The 25,667-nt window shown below is 42.6% G+C and overlaps 2 protein-coding genes and 1 pseudogene across 2 annotated transcripts; all 3 read left to right on the top strand.

Annotated features, from left to right (window-relative positions):
• Window positions 1-813: 813 nt before the first annotated feature.
• Window positions 814-2,725, top strand: LOC140766034 (receptor-like protein kinase FERONIA). The gene has a single exon (XM_073105423.1). The coding sequence runs from the start codon at window positions 905-907 to the stop codon at window positions 2,468-2,470; it is 1,566 nt and encodes a 521-aa protein (XP_072961524.1). The 5' UTR covers window positions 814-904; the 3' UTR covers window positions 2,471-2,725.
• A 1,384-nt stretch (window positions 2,726-4,109) lies between these two features.
• On the top strand, window positions 4,110-7,404 carry LOC140766033 (receptor-like protein kinase FERONIA; annotated as a pseudogene).
• Window positions 7,405-14,264: 6,860 nt separating this feature from the next.
• Window positions 14,265-25,245, top strand: LOC140765078 (receptor-like protein kinase FERONIA). Its single transcript, XM_073103992.1, has 3 exons — window positions 14,265-14,269; window positions 14,338-15,639; window positions 23,810-25,245. Exons 1-3 carry the CDS (start codon window positions 14,265-14,267, stop codon window positions 25,053-25,055), a joined length of 2,553 nt encoding a protein of 850 aa, XP_072960093.1. The 3' UTR covers window positions 25,056-25,245.
• The last annotated feature ends 422 nt before the right edge of the window (window positions 25,246-25,667 follow it).

The following is a 25,667-nucleotide window of genomic DNA, read 5'->3' as shown; positions in this document are numbered from 1 at the left end:
GTAAAACCTTTAAAGTATTCACCTTCCCTCGTTCTGTGCTAATTTCATTGTCATTTGGTTGCGCTATTAAATGTCTGACTTAAACTATTATAAAATAATTAATAAGATTATTATATTGCACTCACTGGAGCTCCAACTCGTAAAGTTGCAGCAGTGGTCGTTACAGTGTCACATTTATACCTCATTGTATCATCTCTAATTTATATTTTTTATGGGAAAATAAAGAGAAAATTTTCAATTAAGTTCTTGTAAAATAATTTTCGTTCTCTCACTGATAGTTATCGAATAAAATAAACTTAACGTCGGGCTGTGGTCAGAATCAATGCCAAGTCCCATATCCAAGCCTGAGTTGACCCGGCTGGAGTCAAGCACGCGGAGATAGCGTTTCTCCTCACCTCCACTCAATCGAACGGTTGTGATTCCACATTCACACCCACCCACCACTACCAAGAACCGACCGCGGCGATGCAGTGGCGCCAAGCAGATCAACGGCTTCACACTTGGATATTTTTCCACATTACCATTGAACAAGTAGCTCAGAACTCCCACCTCACCTAGTCTTAGCCCCGATCACTTTACTCTCTTCGGTAACGCTCCCTTCTTTTCTCTCTTTAATTTACATAGGTTTCTTGAGTAATATTTCATTTAACTGTAGTCGATTCAATTACTATATTTATAAGTTAGAATCTCTTCATGTCTACCTAAACGTCCGAATTTTCTGACTAGTTTTACCTTTGCTGTGCGTAACTGAGTAGACTATCTAATTTCTCCCGATCTTGTTTTTCCCCAGTCTATAGTTTTTCCCCCCCCCCCCCCCCCCCCCCCCCCCTTTTTTTTTTATCTATCATGAAAAGATCTGATCTTGGTGTTAGATGAGCTAGTTTATTTTGATTCAGTAATCCCTATGACGAACACTTTTGCCCTTGTTCTTGCTCTGTTCTTAAGTTTATTTTTGATTAATTTGAGCTTCTCGGCCGGCGACAACTCCACCTATGTCCCTAGTGAGCACATCCTCTTGAACTGTGGCTCCTCCGGTCGGAGCAGTGACACCGACGGCCAGATCTGGACCGGAGATACCGGATCCAAGTTCGGGCCTTCCCTGAATGCCCTCGCGTCCACCGCCTCGCACCAAGACCCCTCGATCCCCTCCTCCATCCCTTACTTGACCGCCCGCGTCTTCACCTCCCCCTACACCTACTCCTTTCCCCTCACCCCCGGCCGCAAATTTGTCCGCCTCTACTTTTATCCTTCCAATTATTCCAATCATGCAGAGTCTGACGCCTTCTTTGCCGTCACCTCCGGCCCTTACACCCTCCTCAGCAACTTCAGTGCTTACCTGACCGTAAACGCCCAGAATTATGCCTACCTCGTCCGCGAATTCTGTTTGAACGTCTCTTCCGCTGGTCTCAACCTCACCTTCACCCCGTCAAAGAACCACAACAATTCCTACGCCTTTGTGAACGGTATCGAGATCGTCTCGATCCCCGACATCTTCGCCATGTCGACTCCTAAATTTGTTTACGGCGGTGACCCGATAGACTACACGATCGACCAGGACATGGCACTCCAGACGATGTACCGGCTAAATGTGGGTGGGAATGTAATCGACCCTAGCAAAGACTCCGGCTTGTACCGCTCGTGGGATGATGACTCCGCTTACATATTTGGGGCTGCATTTGGAGTGACTTTCTCCAATGACCCGAATCTAACGATCGCATATCCACGGAGTTTGCAGGCCCACATAGCGCCGCTGGAAGTCTACTCGACGGCACGGTCCATGGGGCCAAATGCCCATATCAATCTGAATTACAACCTTACATGGATCCTTCCGGTGGATGCGGGGTTCTACTACCTTGTGAGGCTTCATTTCTGCGAGATCCAATATCCTATCACTCTAGTAAACCAGAGGACATTTTTTATTTACCTGAATAACCTGACTGCTGAAAGACAAGCAGACGTGATTTCTTGGAGCACTGGAATCGGCATACCTGCGTACGAGGACTATGTCGTCCTTACAACCGGATCTGGATCGATAGATTTGTGGGTTGGACTTCATCCGGATCTCTCCAGTAAACCAGAATATTATGATGCTATACTGAATGGCCTTGAGATCTTTAAGATTAATCGGATCAGCGACAACAGTCTTGCAGGACTCAACCCGGAGTTAATAATTCAGCAACCAGGTGGTGACAAGCAGAGTAGCAGATCAAAGGCTAATATTCCGGCAATTCCTGGTGGAGTTATTGGTGGTTTAGCTGGCATTTTGCTGATTTGCTTCTGCCTGTTTGAAATGTGCAAACGGAAGAGAAAGATGGTGAAGAAGGAAGCGGATAGCAGCAGCGACGGCGGGGCTTCCGGTGAATTTGCCCTCCAGGTACAAGAGAGCGGCAATCTCATCGATGAGGAGAAGCCATTCATCGATAGAATCAATCACGACCACAACCACCACTATGAGCATCGGAGGCCGTAACGTTGCAAGTAGCGACGTACTCCAGCAGCCTGACACCAAGCGCAGTGTTGTTCTCAGAGATCACGAAATATGAGATCAAATTTGTGAGCGAGTATTTACATCATCATTTTATCTTCAACCTGTAAACTAAGTAATTGCTCACCTATCTGGCTTAATCGATGGGCGAATGCTCGGCTCATCTATAATATGAAGATATGACCATATATGTAATAAGACTAGAGTATCATCTTTTAAACTCAGTTATATTGTCTCTAATTTATATTTCTACACGTGAAAATTAAGAGAAATACAACTTTGAATAGAGCTGCTGATCCGATGCAAACTAATTATTTATTTTAAACAAACATTCCTTCGTGTGCATGGATAAACCAAGAGATGTGACTTGGTTAATTAGTCATCTCCTTAAACGCAGTTAAAGAGTCTATGGACATTTCGATCATCACTCCTTTACTTGAGATAAAAATATGCATAATTTAACGTTATGCACATTAATTATACATAAGCATAATTTGAAGGAGAGAGAGGGTGGTGTTTGAGTGATGTTTATAAATAATGATAAATTTGTTGGCAAATAAGGGATGCTTATGCACCATCCAAAACACTGGGTGAGAAATTTAGAATTTTCTTATTATATATCCCCTGTAATCCCTCTTGAATGAAAATTAAGAACAAGGAATTGCTAAAAATACAAAGAATTCCTAAAATGAGGTTATATCCCTAGATCTATAATAAAAGTGTCATAGTATATATAAACAGGTATCCCTCTATTCGAGATACAAAATCAATTATTAATAGAGAAATTTATGCGACACATGGACTTGAGTAATTGAGATTCAATGCAAAATTTTAAATTAAATTATTTTAAATGAAATTTTTTAGTTTAAATAGGACAAACAATCTATTCTAGTTACAATAAAATTATATCTAAGTATTACAAAAATAAATAAAAGAGGATCTTTAAATAACACCCTATATTTTTTAAATTCTCTAATTAATATTTATCTTTGGAGATTTCGAAACCGACCTCTTATTTTCACTATAATCCTAGTGGTACTTTAAGCTTTTACCGATTACTATGCTCTATGATTTCTACAACTTCACTTATGATCATTATATTATAGTCTCTAATGATGTCAAGAATGTAATAGGTATAAAGAAACTTATGATGATTGTATTATAGTTTTCAATGATGCATTCTATAATGTAAAAAGAAAAACCGAAAAGGAATCAGTGAGTTTCAAAGCTTTAAGTTTGCACAATTAATAAAAAAATTAAATCAATAATTTAGATATTTATGGTTTGATGTCCTCTTCCGTCTACCTTGTGATCAAATATAATCACAAGGTGCATTCAAACACGTCAATAAGAAAGACTAGAACGACTTGAAGAGCATTGTCACCTTTATTAAAATACAAAAGAACAAAAGGCAGATAAGTGCCATTTTGTTAACAAAGGAGAGTGACAAAGCGTAGTGGCAGTCCACTTCTCCCTATTATGGTCGAAATAATAAATATAGTGAGTCTCCTACACCACATCTCCGCGTCTCCAGACGTCCACTCAATCGAATGGCTGTGATTCCACCGTCTTCAAAGACCCACCAGGCCACCACTACGTACCGCGGCGAAGCATTGGCGCCAAGAGGACCAACGACTTCACAAACTACTTGGATATTTGTTCACATTCCAAAATAGAGTAAAGTAGCTCTACTCCCACCTAACCTACTCTTAGTCAGTTAGACCCCGCTCGCTTTTGCCCCTCCTCGGTACCACTCCCTTCTCTCCTCCCCTTAATTTACAAAGGTTTCTTGAAGAAGATTTCATTTAGAAGTTAGAATCTCTTCGTGTCTACTTTAACTTCCGGATTTTCTTGCTCATAATTTAGCTTTGCGGCGCGTAGCTGAGTAGACTATTTTAATTTCTCCCTGTTTTGTTTTTCCCCCAATATATAGTTTTTCCCCCTTGTTTCCTCTCCCTTCCTGTATGAAATCCGATCTTGGTGTTAGATGAACTACTTCCCGAGGTTCTGTTGATCTTTTAAGTTAATTTGATTCAGTTATCCTTATGACGAAAACTTTTGCTCTTGTTCTTGCTCTGTTCTTAAGTTTATTTTTGATTAATTTGAGCTTCTCGGCCGGCGACAACTCCACCTATGTCCCTAGGGAGCACATCCTCTTGAATTGTGGCTACTCCGGCCCGAGCAATGACACCGACGGGCAGACCTGGACCGGAGATATCGGATCCAAGTTCGCGCCTTCCCTGAATGCCCTCGCGTCAACTGCCTCGTACCAAGACCCCTCGATTCCCTCCTCCATCCCTTACTTGACCGCCCGCGTCTTCACCTCCCCCTACACCTACTCCTTTCCCCTCACCCCCGGCCGCAAATTTGTCCGCCTCTACTTTTATCCTTCCAATTATTCCAATCATGCAGAGTCTGATGGCTTCTTTGCCGTCACCTCCGGCCCTTACACCCTCCTCAGCAACTTCAGTGCTTACCTGACTGTGAACGCCCTGAATCGATGCCTATCTCGTTCTCGAATTCTGTTTGAACGTCTCTTCCGCTGGTCTTAACCTCACCTTCACCCCGACTAAGAACCACAACAATTCCTACGCCTTTGTGAACGGTATCGAGATCGTCTCAATCCCCGACATCTTCACCATGTCGACTCCTAAATTTGTTGATGGTGGCGACGGGAGAAATTACGCGATCGACGAGGATATGGCACTCCAGACGATGTACCGGCTAAATGTGGGCGGGAATGTAATCGACCCTGTCAAAGACTCCGGCTTGTACCGCATGTGGCATGATGACTCTGCAGTACATATTTGGGGCTGCTTTTGGAGTGACTTTCTCCAATGACCCGAATCTAACGATCGCATATCCACGGAGTTTGCCGGCCTACATCGCGCCGGAGGGCGTCTACTCGACGGCACGATCCATGGGGCCAAATGCCCAAGTCAATCTGAATTACAACCTTACCTGGATCCTTCCGGTAGATGCTGGGTTCTACTACCTTGTGAGGCTTCATTTCTGCGAGATCCAATATCCTATCACTCTAGTAAACCAGAGGACGTTTTTTATTTACCTGAATAACCTGACTGCTGAAAGACAAGCAGACGTGATTTCTTGGAGCACTGGAATCGGCATACCCGTGTATATGGACTATGTCGTCTTAACAACGGGGACTGGATCAATGGATATGTGGGTTGCACTCCATCCGGATCTCTCCAGTAAACCAGAATATTATGATGCTATACTGAATGGCCTTGAGATCTTTAAGATTAATCGGATCAGTGACAACAGTCTTGCAGGACTCAACCCGGATCTAATAATTCAGCAACCAGGAGCTGGCAAGCAGAGTAGCCGATCAAAGACTAATATTCCGGCAATTGCCGGTGGAGTTATCGGTGGTTTAGTTGGCGTTTTGCTTATTTGCTTCTGTCTGTTTAGAATGTGCAAAGGAAAGAGAAAGACCGCGGCTAAGAAGGAAGAAACCAGCGATGGGGGGCCTTCCGGTTGGCTTCCTCTGTCCCTCTACGGCAACTCACCTTCAGCTACTGGGAGCAATGCTTCATCACTTCCGTCCAAGCTATGCCGCCACTTCTCTATTGCAGAGATCCAGGCTGCAACAAATGGTCTAGACGAGGCCCTTCTTCTTGGCGTCGGTGGATTTGGAAAGGTCTACCTTGGTGTTATAGACGGTGGATCCACTCAGGTCGCAATTAAGCGTGGGAATCCATTGTCAGGGCAAGGGGTTCATGAGTTCCAGACTGAGATTGAGATGTTGTCAAAGCTTCGCCACCGCCACCTCGTCTCTCTTATCGGCTACTGCGAGGAGAAGAATGAGATGATCCTGGTCTACGACTATATGTCTCGTGGAACGCTTCGAGAGCACCTCTACAAGACCAACAAACCACCTCTCCCATGGAAGCAGCGGCTTGATATCTGCATTGGCGCAGCTCGTGGGCTACATTACCTCCACACCGGTGCCAAGCACACCATCATCCACCGGGACGTGAAGACGACTAATATTCTCTTAGACGATAAGTGGGTTGCAAAGGTTTCAGATTTTGGTCTATCAAAGACCGGCCCTACGTCATTGGATAAAACACATGTAAGCACTGTGGTGAAGGGCAGTTTCGGATACCTCGATCCAGAGTATTACCGCCGGCAGCAGCTGACCGAAAAATCCGATGTCTACTCCTTTGGAGTTGTGTTGTTTGAGGTTCTTTGTTCTCGTCCAGTTCTGATTACTTCTCTCCCGAAGGAACAGGTGAGCTTGGCTGACTGGGCATTGCACTGCCAGAAGAAGGGCATTCTTGATCAGATCGTCGACCCATTTTTGAAGGATGAGATTGCTCCTCAAAGTTTCAAGCAATTTGCTGAGACCGCGCAGAAGTGTTTGGCTGATAAGGGGATTGAAAGGCCATCAATGGGTGATGTCTTGTGGAACCTTGAATTTGCCCTCCAGCTACAAGAGAGCGCAGAAGAGAGCGGCACTCTTATCGGTCTGACCCCGGAGAAGGAGACGACATTCATGACGGCAGGGAGGGGAGGCAGAGATGAACCATCAACGGAATCAACCACAACCACGACCACAACCACCACAACGAGCCGTAGCATTGCAAGTAACGACTCCAGCAACCTGACAGCAAACATGGTGTTCTCAGAGATCATGAACCCAAAGGGACGATGAGTTCAAATTCGTGATCTTCAAAATGTAAACTAAGTTATTACTCAGATATTCCACGACCTAGATTATGTTTTTTTTTTCCTTTTTTTTTTTTCCTTTTTTCATCTATATGGTCAGTATATTTAATGAAACTTGCTGTCATCTTATCGAACTGCGAAAAGCTTGTCTAAACTCAATCGGGATATCTAGTTTTGCATCTTGCGTTTGTACTTGAAGCTATCTGCACTTAAGGAAGATTCCACTACTTCTGAATGCTTTGATGCGATAATGTACTTTAAATTATTCTCCGACTTCCTGCTGTTAAATGACTCCGCTTCCTGATCTCTTGGAAGTTTTTTTTTTCTAAAATAATCTCTTGGAAGTTGGAGTCCTTGTAAAGTTTGTTTGTTCCAACTTGTCAAGTAGAATACATAATTTGTTGGTGCTCATTAAGCGATTGACTTTGCTTTCGAATAAGAAGGCTTATATAGATATATATTTGTCTGATCTAACCTACCATGGAAATCAACTGTAAATTCTTCTTTTTTTCCTTCCCGAAATGGTCTCGAACCCCTTGTGTCATGCCAATCTATATATTCCACGGTGTGTGTGAACAGTACCCTCTTTGGGGTTTGGCCTTCCGAGTTTGTGATATGTATTATAAGTGAAGTCAAGTCTGGTTGGAAGAAATATTATTTTGTTTACTAGATTCCAGCCACAAAGTGATGATCATAATGGCCAGTCCTATGTCTTTTCTGTGGAAAGATTCGTCATCGGGGATAACATAATTACAGCGGCGGACTTCCAGTTAGACCGCTTGATCACTTGCCATTATCGTTTGGAAGCAGTAATGAAAGTCTTCGCAGATTAGTCTTTGATATGGACGCATGAAGGTGGCATGCCAATTACAGTTTGGCTTTTTCTTGCACTGGTCTTCGGGAATTGATTAGAAAAAGGTATTTAGTTGATTTGGTCTTCGATTTCGGTTTGGAAAATTCTATTTGACAAAATTTGTCGGATGGGTTATTTCCTTTTTTCTTTTCTTTGTGTTGAATAAAAATACATGGCTAAAAGGGACTGCAGATGATGATCACCAATCCAAACTGCCGAGGACTGAGAGCAGATGGGTTATTTTATTGAAAATTTAAAAGCGGTCGACGTAACCTTCAAAAAACTGTAGCGAAACTCTTACTTCCTGGACGGAGAGCATATGAGTGGAGGAGAAAAAAAAAATAGAAATGTTTTAAATAACATCTTTTTGTTCGGGCATACTGCGTACAATTTTTTAAAGATAATTTTATTCATACTTTTTAAAAATAAATTAGATAAGTCTATACTTTACTCACATTTTATTATTTGGCTGCAGAATGTAATGGTTATATTAAATAATTTTATGCAAAAATCTATATTTATTTACTAATTATGAATAAGTATGTTAATTGTTATTAAAATTTTACTTAGAAAACACTTGTAGTAAAATTTTATGCATAATTTGTAGTTTGAAATTTTTTTCTGAAAGAAAATCCGTAGACTGATAATTTATTTCAGTTTTAAATTGTTACAACTTGATATCAATAAAGAAAATAAAAAAAAATATTAATCTTATAACAAGCTCTATATTTAGCTAGCAAACAGATGAGCACAATATCAAGCAAAGTAAATAACATAATCACTCTTATAAGATAGCATAGGAGGTAGGACATGTAAATAAGTCTCTTGCTTCGCTAGCACAAACTACGAAACCTAAAAATATAAGAGAAGCAGGCTAGGCCAAGTAACTTCGTATCAAATACAATAATGGCAAGCACCAGATGCCATAACAAGCTACTAAGACAAAATCTAAAAAAAAAAAAAATAAATAAATAAAAACCACAAACATAGCCAAGCTTGATAAAACGTGAAGACACTTGGCGCTCCAGTGACCGCTGTTGCAGAAAGCATCCTCATAAGTGGGTCTGGCTTAGAGGGGGGAGATCTATACCAATAATGTCGACAAGTGCCGACAACACGAGAGGAAAGGATAACAGCAGTCGAGGGTGCGAGGTGGGAACGGCTGTTATTCCACATCTTCAAATACCCACCACTACTTACCGCGGCGATGCACTGGCGCCAAGCGGACCAACGGCTTCACAAACTACTTGGATATTTTTCCACATTCCAAAATAGAGTAAGTAGCTCCACTCCCACTCCCACCTCACCTAGTCTTAGTCAGTTAGTCCCCTCTTCGCTTTTGCCCCTATTCGTACCACTCTCCCTTCTCTCCTCCCCTCAATTTACAAAGGTTTCTTGAAGAAGATTTCATTTAGCTGTATATATTTAGAAGTTAGAATCTCTTGTGTCTACTTTAACGTCCGCATTTTCTTGCTCATACTTTAGCTTTGCGGCGCGTAGCTGAGTAGACTATTTTAATTTCTCCCTGTTTTGTTTTTCCCCAATATATAGTTTTTTTCCCCCTTGTTTCCTCTCCCTTCCTGTATGAAATCCGATCTTGGTGTTAGATGAGCTAGTTCCTCAGGTTCTGTTGATAATTTAAGTTAATTTGATTCAGTTATCCTTATGACGAAAACTTTGGTTCTTGTTCTTGCTCTGTTCTTAAGTTTATTTTTGATTAATTTTAGCTTCTCGACCGGCGACAACTCCACCTATGTCCCTAGTGAGCACTGTTGAGATCCACACACAAATATCAGAATAAAAATCACTCATATTCAAAGCAAACTGTTGGCTTATTTAAGCCCTTACAAAGAGAAAAAAATAGAAAAGCAAACAACCCACGTTTTACCCATTCTAAGAATGTGGTAACAGACTAAAGAAAAAGTCAAACCCAACCTACATGTCCTAAATAATAGGAATTATTAACTGAATGAAAGTTTGACAAATTCTAACAACCCCAATAATTCCTTTCCTAAACTGATTGCAGTAAAGCATTCAGTTTACTCCTGGTACCATACATACACCCAGTAACTTACGCAATTTCAAGAACACTTCTAGCTTAAGTGGTTTTGTCATAATGTCAGCAACTTGTTCTTGTGTGCCACAATGCTTCAGTTCAACTACTCCATCTCTGGTTAAATCACGCAAGAAATGAAACCTTACGTCAATGTGCTTGCTACGTCCATGCATGACTGGGTTCTTTGACAGCTTAATGGTAGAACTATTGTCACATAACACCGTGATGCATTTACCTTGAGAATGACCAAGCTTCTCCAATACTCTCTTCATCCACACCCCTTGACAGACACAAGAAGCAGCTGCCACAAATTCTGCTTTAGTAGTAGACAAAGTAACCACAGGTTGTTTTTTAGAGGACCATGACACAGCTCCTTCACTAAGTAGAAATACATAACCAGAAGTACTTTTCCTATCATCCACATCTCCTGCATAATCACTGTCTGTATATGCCATCAACTCACCATTAGCCTTCTTTTGATAAAAAGCTCCCAAATCCACAGTACCTTTCAAGTATCTTAACACCCTTTTTGCAGCTTGTAGATGCAATTCAGTTGGACTTGCCATGAATCTGCTAATCAAACTCACCACATACATCAAATCTGGCCTTGTTGCGGTCAAATACATAAGACTTCCAACTAATTGTTTGTACATGGTAGCATTCACCTTGACTCTTTTTTCATCTTTCATTAGTCTAACACCAGGAACAATGGGGTTCTTCACACTATTACTTTTCTCCATCTTAAACCTTTCCAGAACTTCTTTTGCATACTTCCTTTGACTAATATAAATGCCGTCAGAATTTTGTAAAACCTCCACACCAAGAAAATACTTCATCTTTCCCAAATCAGTCATATCAAATTCAAGTTTCATAGAATTCTTGAACTTAACAAACATGCTCTCATCATTACCAGTAAAAATTAGATCATCAACATATAAGCTAATAATCAAAATTTTACCTTCATCTCCTCTTTTGATGAACAAAGTATGTTCACAGCTGCACCTCTCAAATCCTTCTTTGACAAAATATGCTTCAATCCGGCTGTACCATGCACGAGGGGCTTGTTTAAGCCCATACAATGCCTTCTTCAATTTGTACACCTTATGCTCTTCATCTTTCTTCTCATAACCCTGTGGTTGCTCGACAAACACGGCTTCATTTAATTTTCCATGCAAGAAAGCGCTTTTGACATCAAGTTGATACATTTTCCAACCATTTTGAGCTGCTAAAGCAATTACCATTCTGATTGTATCCCACCTAGCCACAGGTGCAAACACCTCAGTATAGTCTATGCCATATTGCTGAGCATATCCTTTAGCCACTAGCCGAGCCTTACATTTGTCAACCTCACCATTTTCGTTGAGTTCAGTTTTGAAAACCCACTTTACTCCAATCTTCTTTGCTCCTTTTGGCAAATCTGTTAGCTCCCAAGTCCCATTCCTTTCAATTGCTTCTATCTCCAAGTCCATTGCAGCTCTCCACTTGGAACTCTGAACAGCTTCTTCAAAGCTAGTTGGATCTGAAGTTGATATAAACAGAACCAAATTGTGCTCAATTTCTTCTTCTGACAACTCTCCCCCACTTATATAATCTTCCATCCAGAATGGTACTCTTCTGTTCCTCCTTTCTAGTGAGCTTGGTGAGCTTTCTTCAAATGTTTGAGAATTCTCATTGGGTGACTCACTTGAAGGTGTGCTAACCTCTGCTCCTCCTACTACCCCCTCCTCTTCAATTTCTTCTTCACCTTGACCATGTTCGCTTCTTTCTTCATTGCTATCTCCCCACTCAAGCATATCAAATCTTGCTTTTTCATTACTCCTCCCCCAATTCCAGCACTCATTTTCTTCAAAAACAACATCTCTACTTACAACTATCTTTCCAGACACTGGATCATAAAGCCTATATGCTTTAGACTCTTCACTCATTCCCAACAGCACACACTTAATGCTCTTATCTGGCACATGAACATGGCCAATGCATCCAAAAACTCGAAAATAATCCACATTGGGTTTAATACCACTCCAAGCCTCTTCAGGGGTCATATCTTTCACTGCCAATGTAGGACTTCGATTAAGCACATGTACTGTCCAATTTACTGCTTCCGGCCAGAAATTCTTTGGAACCTGCTTCTCCGATAGCATGCTTCGAACCATATTCATGATTGTTCTGTTCTTGCGCTCAGCCACTCCATTTTGTTGGGGAGTGTAAGCTGCAGTGAGCTGCCTGCTAATGCCATTAGCTTTGCAAAAGGCATTAAACTCAAGAGATGTGAATTCTCCACCCCTATCAGTGCGTAGACAACGAATAAAAGCTTATGTTTCCTTTTCAACAAGGTTTTTATAATTCTTAAAGATAGTAAAAGCTTCAGACTTCTCAGTAAGAAAATATATCCACAATTTACGACTGTAGTCATCAATAAAACTTATGAAATATCTTTTCTTACCATTAGAGACTGGTTTGATGGGTCCACAAATGTCAGAATGTATCAACTGCAATCTCTGTGATGCTCTCCAAAAACTCTTCTTTGGAATTGCATCCCTGTGTTGCTTTCCCACCATACAATTAGTGCATACCTTGGATGATGCATTCAACGGAGGTAACCCTCTCACCATCTTCTTATACTGTAATGTTTTCAGACCTTTGAAGCTTAGGTGCCCATATCTACAATGCCAAAGGTGAGTGTTATCTTCAAGAGTTGTTTGGAAACAAGTGGGATCTTTTGATAGAACTCTTGCGAGCAACACGAACATCCTGTTTGCAGACATTGCTGTTTGCATAATAAGTCCTTTCTCAGGATGATAAACTTTACATACTCCATGTTGTATCAGAATTCCTACACCTTTTTCTTGCAATTGTCCAATACTCAATAAATTATTTTTTAACTCGGGTATATAGAAAACGTCAGTGATTACCTGAGTAATTCCAGCAATTTGCAATCTAATATTACCTTTTCCCAACACAACCATTTTGGAATTATTTCCAAGTTTCACAGATTGCCGAAACTCCTCATCAAGATCTGAGAACCACTGCTTATTTGCACACATATGATTGCTGCACCCTGAGTCAAGAAACCAGACATCTTCTTTCCTTGATTGATTAAGCTCCACATACGACATCAATAGCATCTCTTCTTCCTTCTCAAGCTCAGCATAATTTGCCCCCTTCTCCCAATTAGGACATTCATATTGAAAGTGCCCTAATTGATGACACTTATAACACTCAACTGTAGCTTTGTCAAATGCTCGTTGACCTCTTCCTCTGCCTCTTCCTTGAGGAGTTCCACGACCACGACCTCTTCCACCATATCTATCATCATGGGTCACCTTTAATGCATGTTCATCTCCTCCATGCCCTTTCATTCTCTGCTCATGTACTAACAAGCTACTCTGCAACTCATCAATGGTGAGGGTGTCCAAGTTATTAGACTCTTCAATGGAGCACACAACATAGTCAAACCTTGAGGTCATTGATCTCAAGATTTTTTTCAATGATCACTACTTGCCCCATGCTTTCACCATGAATTTTCATCTTATTTGCTATGGTAAGTGTTCGAGCAAAATACTCATCAACACTCTCACCCTCTTTCATCTGTAGGACCTCAAACTCCTTCTGAAGTGCTTGAAGTTGTGCTCTTTTGACTCTTGTGGAACCTTGGTACTTCTGCTTCATAGAGTCCCAGATGTGTTTGGCAGTGTCTCTATTGAGGATGGTCTCCATTATGGTTCGATCTATAGCTTGGAACAAATAATTCTTGATTTTCAAGTCTTTCAGCTTCTGTTCTGCAATTGACTTGCGTTGGGCTTCAGTAAGCTCCATTTCTTCTGCTACAACAGGGATTCCATTCTCTACCAAACTCCAATACTCCTTTGAACGAAGAAAATTTTCCATAAGCATGGACCAATGATCATAATGGCCATCAAACTTAGGAATGGCAGGTTGAATAAAATTATTTTCAGCTGCCATACTTCAAGCACTCTTTCTTCCTCTTCTTAAGAAACTGCGGTTTCTTTTCTCTCCCAATCAGGCCCGTGATGGAGCTCTGATACCAGATGTTGAGATCCACACACAAATATCAGAATAAAAATCACTCATATTCAAAGCAAACTGTTGGCTTATTTAAGCCCTTACAAAGAGAAAAAATAGAAAATCAAACAACCCACGTTTTACCCATTCTAAGAATGTGGTAACAGACCAAAGAAAAAGTCAAACCCAACCTACATGTCCTAAATAATAGGAATTATTAAATGAAAGTTTGACAAATTCTAACAACCCCAAGAAGCACATCCTCTTGAATTGTGGCTCCTCCGGCCCGAGCAATGACACCGACGGGCAGACCTGGACCGGAGATATCGGATCCAAGTTCGCGCCTTCCCTAAATGCCCTCGGGTCCACTGCCTCGTACCAAGACCCCTCGGTCCCCTCCATCCCTTACTTGACCGCCAGCGTCTTCACCTCCCCCTACACCTACTCCTTTCCCCTCATCCCCGGCCGCAAATTTGTCCGCCTCTATTTTTATCCTTCCAATTATTCCAACCATGCAGAGTCTGACGCTTTCTTTGCCGTCACCTCCGGCCCTTACACCCTCCTCAGCAACTTCAGTCCTTACCTGACCGTAAACGCCCAGAATTATGCCTACCTCGTCCGCGAATTCTGTTTGAACGTCTCTTCCGCTGGTCTCAACGTCACCTTCACCCCGTCAAAGAACCACAACAATTCCTACGCCTTTGTGAACGGTATCGAGATCGTCTCGATCCCCGACATCTTCGCCATGTCGACTCCTAAATTTGTTTACGGCGGTGACCCGGTAGACTACACGATCGACCAGGACATGGCACTGCAGACGATGTACCGGCTAAATGTGGGTGGGAATGTAATCGACCCTAGCAAAGACTCCGGCTTGTACCGCTCGTGGGATGATGACTCCGCTTACATATTTGGGGCTGCATTTGGAGTGACTTTCTGGAAAGACTCGAATCTAACGATCGCATATCCACGGAGTTTGCCGGCCTACATCGCGCCGGAGGGCGTCTACTCGACGGCACGATCCATGGGGCCAACTGCCCAAGTCAATCTGAATTACAACCTTACCTGGATCCTTCCGGTGGATGCTGGGTTCTTCTACCTTGTGAGGCTTCATTTCTGCGAGATCCAATATCCTATCACTCTAGTAAACCAGAGGACGTTTTTTATTTACCTGAATAACCTGACTGCTGAAAGACAAGCAGACGTGATTTCTTGGAGCACTGGAATCGGCATACCCGTGTATAAGGACTATGTCGTCTTAACAACGGGGACTGGATCAATGGATATGTGGGTTGCACTCCATCCGGATCTCTCCAGTAAACCAGAATATTATGATGCTATACTGAATGGCCTTGAGATCTTTAAGATTAATCGGATCAGTGACAACAGTCTTGCAGGACTCAACCCGGATCTAATAATTCAGCAGCCAGGAGCTGGCAAGCAGAGTAGCGGATCAAAGCCAAATATTCCGGCAATTGCCGGTGGAGTTATCGGTGCTTTTGTTGGCATTTTGCTTATTTGCTTCTGTCTGTTTGGAATGTGCAAACGGAAGAGAAAGATGGTGAAGAAGGAAGCGAATAGCAGCAGCGACGTCGGGGCTTCCGGTGATTATGTCCTCCAGGTACAAGAGAGCGGCAATCTCATCGATGAGGAGAAGCCATGAGTCAATGGAATCAATCAATCACGACCAAAACCACCACAATGAGCATCGGAGGCCGTAGCGTTGCAAGTAACGACGTACTCCAGCAGCCTGACACCAAGCGCAGTGTTGTTCTTAGAGATCACGATATATGAGATCAAACTCGTGAGCGAGTATTTGCATCATCGTTTTATCTTCAACATGTAAACTAAACTAACTTACTCAGCAACCTGGCTTAATCGATGCGGTGCATGCTCGGCTCATCTATAATATGAATAATATTATATGAAGATATGACCATATATATTAATAAGATTAGAGTATTACCTTTTTAACTCAGTTGTATCATGTACAATTTATATTTCTATGCACGTGAATTTCTTTTCTTTCTTTTTTTTTTTGATTAAAAAGAGCTGAAAAATCAGCTTGATATTACATTAATTCAAACAACTCCTTTGGCCAGGTATTCGACGGATAAATCTTGCGGCCACCTGCCATCTTCCTACCTGCCTTCGCAAGCCAATCAACAACTCTATTGCCTCCCCTATTATGTATGAGTAATCTTTACACTCGCGAGTAACGCCAAAATTGGGAGGCGCCTATTAATTGTGCCCCTAAGAGGCTAAGACGCCACGACACGTTGCTCTCGCCTTGTAGCATTTTAACCAAAGCTTCGGCATCCGTCTCCACTATGATCTTTTCCCACCTCTGAGCCTTTGTGTGAGCTATCTGAATAGCTCTGGCTTCACAAAATTCAATTGAGATCTTACTTGTAGGCTCTATACCTGCCCGTATCAGCTCATCCTTCCATTCCTCACAATAAATCCTACACCACCGTGATAATCACTATCCACATAGGATCCATATGTGTTTATTTTGACCCATCCTCTCGGCTGTGGGTTCCACTTCACTAGATCTTTTGCGCTGCCCAGACAGCTGACCTCTTTCGATTGTCGCCTATACTCTTATGCCAATAGTATTGCTCTAATCACCACTACTCTTGGAGTTGTCTTCATAGACCGGAAGATCCTATTGTTGCGTTCCTTCTAGATCCCCCACACCTAGCTATAATGACTGCCTTGACCCAACTATCACCGATTGGATCATGCTCCCAAGATTTGGTAATCCAATCATGATCTTCCACGTTCGCCAACTCAGCTAACATGTCCCAAGTTTCCAATGCAAATCGGCCGTGGTCCCCTGGTGCAGGTCACACAGCTCACAACTTCGTTCTGGGCCACAGCTTATCGCATAAAGGAAGGCTTTTGTAGGCACCCTATTCTAGAATACCTTCAATCTGTGGGCCCTTTCAAGTAGGCATAGACCGACTTGGACCTAGCTTCCCCGCTTGAGTCCAAAGCCCACCCACACCCAAAGGTCTTCACTCTCACCTCCACCTCTCATCATCGTGGCAATTGTAAAAACTATGTCATGACCGAACCCACTCAAGAGTCTATTAGTATCCCAACCACCTTGCTGCACGAGGTCTAATGCACATGAATTTCCATCGAAGTTTTCCATGTTGATAAAGCACGGCCACCTTCCTAACTGCATCTTTGTATGCCATACATCATCCATGAGGGAGGTCTTCTCGCCTCTGCCGATGCTTACCTTGAGCCTTGCTTTCATCGCCTCCACCACCTGACAGATCACCCTCCAAAGCCACGAACAGCCTGGTTTCGACCTAGTCGATTACGATCGAAGTTAGTCGTACTTGTGCCTTCCAATGGAAACCCATGGTGTCTGTTGTTCTCGAAGCACGTTGAGGACGTGTTTGCCGAAAAGAGTGTACTTGTCAGTTCTCAAGCATCTAACCCCCAACTTGCCTTCATCCTTCCGCCTAAGAATAGTATTCCAGCTTATGAGATGGAGTCCGCGTCGCTCTGCGCTTTTCTCCCAAATGAAAGACCTGATGATCCTCAAGATCTCATCAAGAATAGAATTGGGCAACCAAGTCGAGCCCATCCAATAATACGAAATGGTTGTCAAAGTTGACTGCACCAAGATTATTTTTCCAGCCAGAGAGAGGGCATTCCTGTTCCATCTAGATAGCTTCCGTCAACCCCGTTCCACCAAGTCCTGATGACCAAGCACAGGGATGCGTTGGCTAGAAATCTTGATGCCAAGATAGGTGAATGACATTTTTGCCTTCTTAAGGCATTAAGCCATATAGCTCATCCTTAACATCTTCATCCAGCCAAGGAAGGATAAATAGCTCAGACTTATCCCTGTTAACATTTTGATTAGTATGACGGGGGTACTACTCTAGTGCACAAACCATTACCTTTGCATTTCTTTGGTCTGCCTTGGTTACTAAAAGCAAGTCATCTGTGTAAAGAAGATGCGCCACCTTCCCCTCCTTGAAGTTGTACCCATCCACCAGACCAACTTCCACCTTATCGTTAAGGATGAACGTTAGCAGCTGCGAACACATGATGAACGAATATGGAGACAATGGATTACCTTGGTGAAGGCCATGGTGCAGGGTGATCCAGGCCCCTGGCTAGTCGTTGATTAAGAACCCAAAGCTCGGGTATTTTATACAAGCCCATATCCATCCTCGCCACTTAGTCGGGAACTGCATTAGCTCCATCATTTGCATGACCACAATCCACGAGAGCCAATCATAGGCCTTCTCCATATCCATCTTGGCCAACAGTATTGGTGGAGATTTCCAATCATTTACCAATGAGTGAGCAATTTTCTGCACTGCCAAAATGCTGTCATGTATTAATCTACCCGAGATGAATGCAGCCTACTCAGGACCAATTAGCTTGTGTAGTAGTGGCTTCATCCGATCGATGAGGATTTTGGTGATCACCTACCATGTTGCACAAGGCTATTGGCCGAAAGTCCTTAACCGTCACCGGGTTTTCCTTCTTCAGGATCAGGGTGACATAGGTACGTCCCCATTGCTTTTGCATCCTCCTCTTGGTGAAGAATTCTACTACTACCTTGCAAAGGTGGGTACCGATCTCCAACCAGTACGCCATGTATACCTCTATCTGCAACCTGTCTAGTCCTGGCGCCTTCCCCCTAGGCATGCCAAATATTGCCACTCTAATCTCCTCAGTTGATCGGTGCAACCAGCCCATGAGCTTCCTTCTCGTTTAGCGACGGAATGGTAGGGAGTGCTCCCCAATCTTCATCAATAGAGCTTGCCTCTCTTGACGGCTCCCACAACTCCATGTAATGGGCTTGGAACATAGATTTGATCTCCCCTTGATTCGTGGTCCAAACCCTATGCTCATCTGCCAAGCCAATTATGCGATTTCTCCGAATTCTAATACTAGTAGTGAGGTGGAAGAAGGATGTATTCTTATCTCCGTGTTGCGCCCAACGAAACTGGGACCTTTGCAGGCATTTCAGATTAATTTGTCTACTCGGCGCACACTTCACATTGTATAAGCCTCTGAGATGACCCACTTTGTCCTGACTTAGCCTAGCCCTTCACCGCATCCACTCCTTCCATCTCTTCAATGGTGCACTGCACCCTTTTGAGCCTAGTCTCAACATCTCCAACGCAGTCTCGACTCCACGCGTTGAAAGCCTTCTGAGTAGCAAACACCTTGTGCATGAAAGTCAGCATGAGACTCCCATGGCCACTCCCTTTCCAAACCTGGTCCATGATAGCTTTACTACCTTCATAGTCCATCCACAGATGTTCAAACTGAAAAGGCTTGACCCCTTGCCAGGCAACAACACCAAAGGACACCAACAGAGATGCATGGTTAGACGCAGCTCTATTGAGGTGAGTAATCTTACAACTGTGAAACCGCTCGAGCCAGATGGAGTTAGATAGCACCTTATCTTGTCGGACCCAGACTCGCATTGCCCCGAGTTAGTTATTGGACCACATGAATGGAACACCTTCATAGCCCAACCATCTCAACAAACTCCTTGAAGGTCTTATCTTTTGATCCAAACGTCGTCTCCCTTGATTTTTTATCATCTAGTGACAAGATAGCATTGAAATCCCCCATGACTGTCCACGATAAATCATTCGTGACAATGCTGGCCAATTTGAAGGTTACTGGTGTAAAGAAACGAAATCATGCACGTGTTTCCTTCTGGCAAGGAGATAACCGCATGCATAGCAAACCTTGAGACCGCCACCACATCAACCCATCCTATACAGGTCTTCCATAGCAGGACAATGCCGCCAGACCGTCCACAGCCAGGACACAAAAATGCGATAACACGGGTAAGGGCCCTAGCCACATTGTAGCTCTTCTTCTAGCTAACATGCGACTCTACTAGGCACACCATTTCTAACTTGTGCTCCTTGATAAGGTCTCTACATAGATCGAGAGCCTTTTTTTTTTAAAGTGCATTGACAGTTCCACACAAGGTTTTAATCATTGAAACAAAAACAAAAGCATGTCGGAGAGTTAAGCTCTCAGCCCCCTTTCGACAATGATGGGCCTACCCCATCTATCAACACCACCTCCATGTGACCTGCCGGTCCATCCTCCACCATGGCCGTGGATGCACTAGGTGCATCACACAGAGGCAAGATAGTGCAGCCATGTTGGTCTTGCTCTATTTCCTCCACCTCCAGAGACTCCTTTCCGGGATGAATATTTTCCTTGAGCAAAGCTACCTCGTGCGCGTGCTCAGCCGGAGGTACCTGTTGATCAAGTATTACCGAACCCGAGTGAAGGGAAGCTAGGCCCTCACTAATCACTTCTTTAGGAAACGCTATCTCCAACGAGAACCTTTTTATTTTGGGGTTTTGCATGGTTTTTATGTAGGCAGAGTTCGTTGGTTTACCACGTCCATCACACATATGCATGTTAAAGCTTCCAATTAATGCAATCTTGGTTCTATGGCATGAAGGTTCGCCTAGAGCAACATCTGTCCCCACTAAAACCTTATGTTGGCCCTCGAGATCCTCTATCTTTCCATCCTTGTCATTCTGCATCCCATCATAGCCTGTAGCATTTCATGCCCCACCTCTAGAATTTGATATTTGATATTTGCTCAACCCCACAGTATTCTCTGCTACCTATCTTGGGACCCGTAGGTTCGCGCTTCGAGAAGGATCACCTTTCTCCCATTGACTCTTGTGCATTTGCTCCTTGTGCATGGGCCCTTTGCCTTTCTCAACTTTCCTCAGCAGTTTGACTCCATATTGTCCTTATCATCTTGCTTCAAAGGAGCTTGCTTGTGTCCAACGCTCTGATCCTTGGGCGTCGTGCCACCTCCCAATTGGCTCTCCTATACATTCCGTTGCTGATTCTCCTCACACTGAGTTCCACGAGGTGCATTGCGCTGACTCGGTGCAACCCGCCCATAGCTCCCTCTCTGCGAGTTTGTTGGTTTCTCTGCCCTTCTCCCTCCGTCGGCTGGCCTCACCCTTTTAACCACTTTTATCCAAGGCCTGAACAAGTCCGATCCTGATGGTGTTGGTGGTGGGTTCACGCTCTCTTGCTCCAAATTGGTTGTTGGTTGCTCTATGTTTTGCACCTTCATCCTTTACGTCCTGCTCACAACAGCTACCATCCTCCTTAAGCTCTGGACATAAGGCCTTCTCATGCCCCAACCTTCCATAGTTAAAGCACATCTTCGGTATGCCCTCATAAATCACCATTTGCTCGACATTGTTAGACTTGGGCCCAAGCCAAACCAATTGCTTCAAAAGCTTGCTCTGGTCTATCTCAATGCATACTCAAGCATAACGACTTCACTTGTAGTCAAGTGTAGTCTCATCAACTCTTAGAGGTTTGTTGAGAACGTTGCCACTGGTATTAAAGCCCCAAGCTCCCAGTATTCCTTTGGTAAGTCTGGGAGTTGTATCCAAACTAGGATAGTGAAGGTAGTTGGTGTTGGTCTAAAATCATTCTTCCATCAAATGAGATTCAACACCTTACCCCCTTGCGTCCATGGCCTGCTTGATATGACGTAGAGCATATCCTCCTCTTTGACAAATCAAAATGCATAAAAGCCCTCCGCCATGAGACCTCAAATCCTATGATGTCGTTCCACAGTCTAGCTAACATGCCCTTCAACTTGTGCAATTTTCACTGCTCACGGCATTTGGCCACGGTAGCCAGATCAATTATAACACAGTTCTCGCTCTTTGAGATTAATAAGTATCTCCTCTGGAATCTTGCTATATCTGCTATGACTAGTTATCTTATCCGCTACCACCGAAGTCACAACCTTCCACCTTCAATGTTGGGGGTGCCTGCTCTTCCCTCCGTTATTTAGCATCGCCTTCCTAGTATGCACATGAAAAATTAAGAGAAATAGTATAATTACATTTCTTTTAAAAGAGCTGATGATCCGATGCAAACTAATTATTTATTTTAAACAAACATTCCTTCCTATGCATGGATAAATTAAGAGATGTGACTTGGATAATCGGTCATCTCCTTACACGCAGTTAAAGAGTCCATGCACATTTCGATCATCACTCCTTTACTTGAGATAAAAATATACATAATTTAAAGTTATGCACATTAATTATACATAAGCATAATTTGAGGGAGAGAGAGAGTGGTGTTTGAGTGAAATTTATATATAATGATAAATTTGTTGGCAAATAAGGGATGCTTATGCACCATCCAAAACACTGGGTGAGAATTTTCTTATTATATATCCCCTATAATCCCTCTTGAATGAAAATTAAGAACAAGGAATTACTAAAAATACAAAGAATTCTTAAAATGAGGTTATATCCCTAGATCTATAATAAAAGTGTCATAGTATATATAAACAGGTATCCCTCTATTCGAGATACAAAATCAATTATTAATAGAGAAATTTATGCGACACATGGACTTGAGTAATTGAGATTCAATGCAAAATTTTAAATTAAATTATTTTAAATGAAATTTTTTAGTTTAAATAGGACAAACAATCTATTCTAGTTACAATAAAATTATATCTAAGTGTTACAAAAATAAATAAAAGAGGATCTTTAAATAACACCCTATATTTTTTAAATTCTCTAATTAATATTTATCTTTGGAGATTTCGAAACCGACCTCTTATTTTCACTATAATCCTAGTGGTACTTTAAGCTTTTACCGATTACTATGCTCTATGATTTCTACAACTTCACTTATGATCATTATATTATAGTCTCTAATGATGTCAAGAATGTAATAGGTATAAAGAAACTTATGATGATTGTATTATAGTTTTCAATGATGCATTCTATAATGTAAAAAGAAAAACCGAAAAGGAATCAGTGAGTTTCGAAGCTTTAAGTTTGCACAATTAATAAAAAAATTAAATCAATAATTTAGATATTTATGGTTTGATGTCCTCTTCCGTCTACCTTCTGATCAAATATAATCACAAGGTGCATTCAAACACGTCAATAAGAAAGACTAGAACGACTTGAAGAGCATTGTCACCTTTATTAAAATACAAAAGAACAAAAGGCAGATAAGTGCCATTTTGTTAACAAAGGAGAGTGACAAAGCGTAGTGGCAGTCCACTTCTCCCTATTATGGTCGAAATAATAAATATAGTGAGTCTCCTACACCACATCTCCGCGTCTCCAGACGTCCACTCAATCGAATGGCTGTGATTCCACCGTCTTCAAAGACCCACCAGGCCACCACTACGTACCGCGGCGAAGCATTGGCGCCAAGAGGACCAACGGCTTCACAAACTACTTGGATATTTTTTCACATTCCAAAATAGAGTAAAGTAGCTCTACTCCCACCTAATCTACTCTTAGTCAGTTAGACCCCGCTCGCTTTTGCCCCTCCTCGGTACCACTCCCTTCTCTCCTCCCCTTAATTTACAAAGGTTTCTTGAAGAAGATTTCATTTAGCTGTATATATTTAGAAGTTAGAATCTCTTCGTGTCTACTTTAACTTCCGGATTTTCTTGCTCATAATTTAGCTTTGCGGCGCGTAGCTGAGTAGACTATTTTAATTTCTCCCTGTTTTGTTTTTCCCCCTTGTTTCCTCTCCCTTCCTGTATGAAATCCGATCTTGGTGTTAGATGAACTACTTCCCGAGGTTCTGTTGATCTTTTAAGTTAATTTGATTCAGTTATCCTTATGACGAAAACTTTTGCTCTTGTTCTTGCTCTGTTTAGAATGTGCAAAGGAAAGAGAAAGACCGCGGCTAAGAAGGAAGAAACCAGTGATGGTGGGCCTTCCGGTTGGCTTCCTCTGTCCCTCTACGGCAACTCACCTTCAGCTACTGGGAGCAATGCTTCATCACTTCCGTCCAAGCTATGCCGCCACTTCTCTATTGCAGAGATCCAGGCTGCAACAAATGGTCTAGACGAGGCCCTTCTTCTTGGCGTCGGTGGATTTGGAAAGGTCTACCTTGGTGTTATAGACGGTGGATCCACTCAGGTCGCAATTAAGCGTGGGAATCCATTGTCAGGGCAAGGCGTTCATGAGTTCCAGACTGAGATTGAGATGTTGTCAAAGCTTCGCCACCGCCACCTCGTCTCTCTTATCGGCTACTGCGAGGAGAAGAATGAGATGATCCTGGTCTACGACTATATGTCTCGTGGAACGCTTCGAGAGCACCTCTACAAGACCAACAAACCACCTCTCCCATGGAAGCAGCGGCTTGATATCTGCATTGGCGCAGCTCGTGGGCTACATTACCTCCACACCGGTGCCAAGCACACCATCATCCACCGGGACGTGAAGACGACTAATATTCTCTTAGACGATAAGTGGGTTGCAAAGGTTTCAGATTTTGGTCTATCAAAGACCGGCCCTACGTCATTGGATAAAACACATGTAAGCACTGTGGTGAAGGGCAGTTTCGGATACCTCGATCCAGAGTATTACCGCCGGCAGCAGCTGACCGAAAAATCCGATGTCTACTCCTTTGGAGTTGTGTTGTTTGAGGTTCTTTGTTCTCGTCCAGTTCTGATTACTTCTCTCCCGAAGGAACAGGTGAGCTTGGCTGACTGGGCATTGCACTGCCAGAAGAAGGGCATTCTTGATCAGATCGTCGACCCATTTTTGAAGGATGAGATTGCTCCTCAAAGTTTCAAGCAATTTGCTGAGACCGCGCAGAAGTGTTTGGCTGATAAGGGGATTGAAAGGCCATCAATGGGTGATGTCTTGTGGAACCTTGAATTTGCCCTCCAGCTACAAGAGAGCGCAGAAGAGAGCGGCACTCTTATCGGTCTGACCCCGGAGAAGGAGACGACATTCATGACGGCAGGGAGGGGAGGCAGAGATGAACCATCAACGGAATCAACCACAACCACGACCACAACCACCACAACGAGCCGTAGCATCGCAAGTAACGACTCCAGCAACCTGACAGCAAACATGGTGTTCTCAGAGATCATGAACCCAAAGGGACGATGAGTTCAAATTCGTGATCTTCAAAATGTAAACTAAGTTATTACTAAGATATTCCACGACCTAGATTATGTTTTTTTTTCCTTTTTTTTTTTCTTTTCTCATCTATATGGTCAGTATATTTAATGAAACTTGCTGTCATCTTATCGAACTGCGAAAAGCTTGTCTAAACTCAATCAGGATATCTAGTTTTGCATCTTGCGTTTGTACTTGAAGCTATCTGCACTTTAGGAAGATTCTATTACTTCTGAATGCTTTGATGCGATAATGTACTTTAAATTATTATCTGACTTCCTGATGTTAACTGACTCCGCTTCCTAATCTCTTGGAAGTTCTTTTTTCTAAAATAATCTCTTGGAAGTTGGAGTCCTTGTAAAGTTTGTTTGTTCCAACTTGTCAAGTAGAATACATAATTTGTTGGTGCTCATTAAGCGATTGACTTTGCTTTCGAATAAGAAGGCTTATATAGATATATATTTGTCTGATCTAACCTACCATGGAAATCAACTGTAAATTCTTCTTTTTTTCCTTCCCGAAATGGTCTCGAACCCCTTGTGTCATGCCAATCTATATATTCCACGGTGTGTGTGAACAGTACCCTCTTTGGGGTTTGGCCTT

This window comes from Typha angustifolia, chromosome 8, assembly GCF_048772165.1.
Source record: "Typha angustifolia cultivar Huaian chromosome 8, ASM4877216v1, whole genome shotgun sequence".
NCBI classification, from domain to species: domain Eukaryota; kingdom Viridiplantae; phylum Streptophyta; class Magnoliopsida; order Poales; family Typhaceae; genus Typha; species Typha angustifolia.
The sequence above is the reverse complement of the archived record's forward strand: the minus strand, read 5'-3'. Positions and strand labels throughout refer to the sequence as shown.

What these genes read in the sequence shown, in the direction of transcription:
- LOC140765078 (XM_073103992.1), top strand. An exon ending in TTGCTTATTTGCTTCTGTCT is followed by an intron (nt 15,640 to 23,809) that starts GTTTGGAATGTG and finishes TGCTCTGTTTAG; the next exon opens with AATGTGCAAAGGAAAGAGAA.
- LOC140766034 (XM_073105423.1), top strand. Translation starts at nt 905, where the DNA reads ATGACGAACACTTTTGCCCTTGTTCTTGCTCTGTTCTTAAGTTTATTT.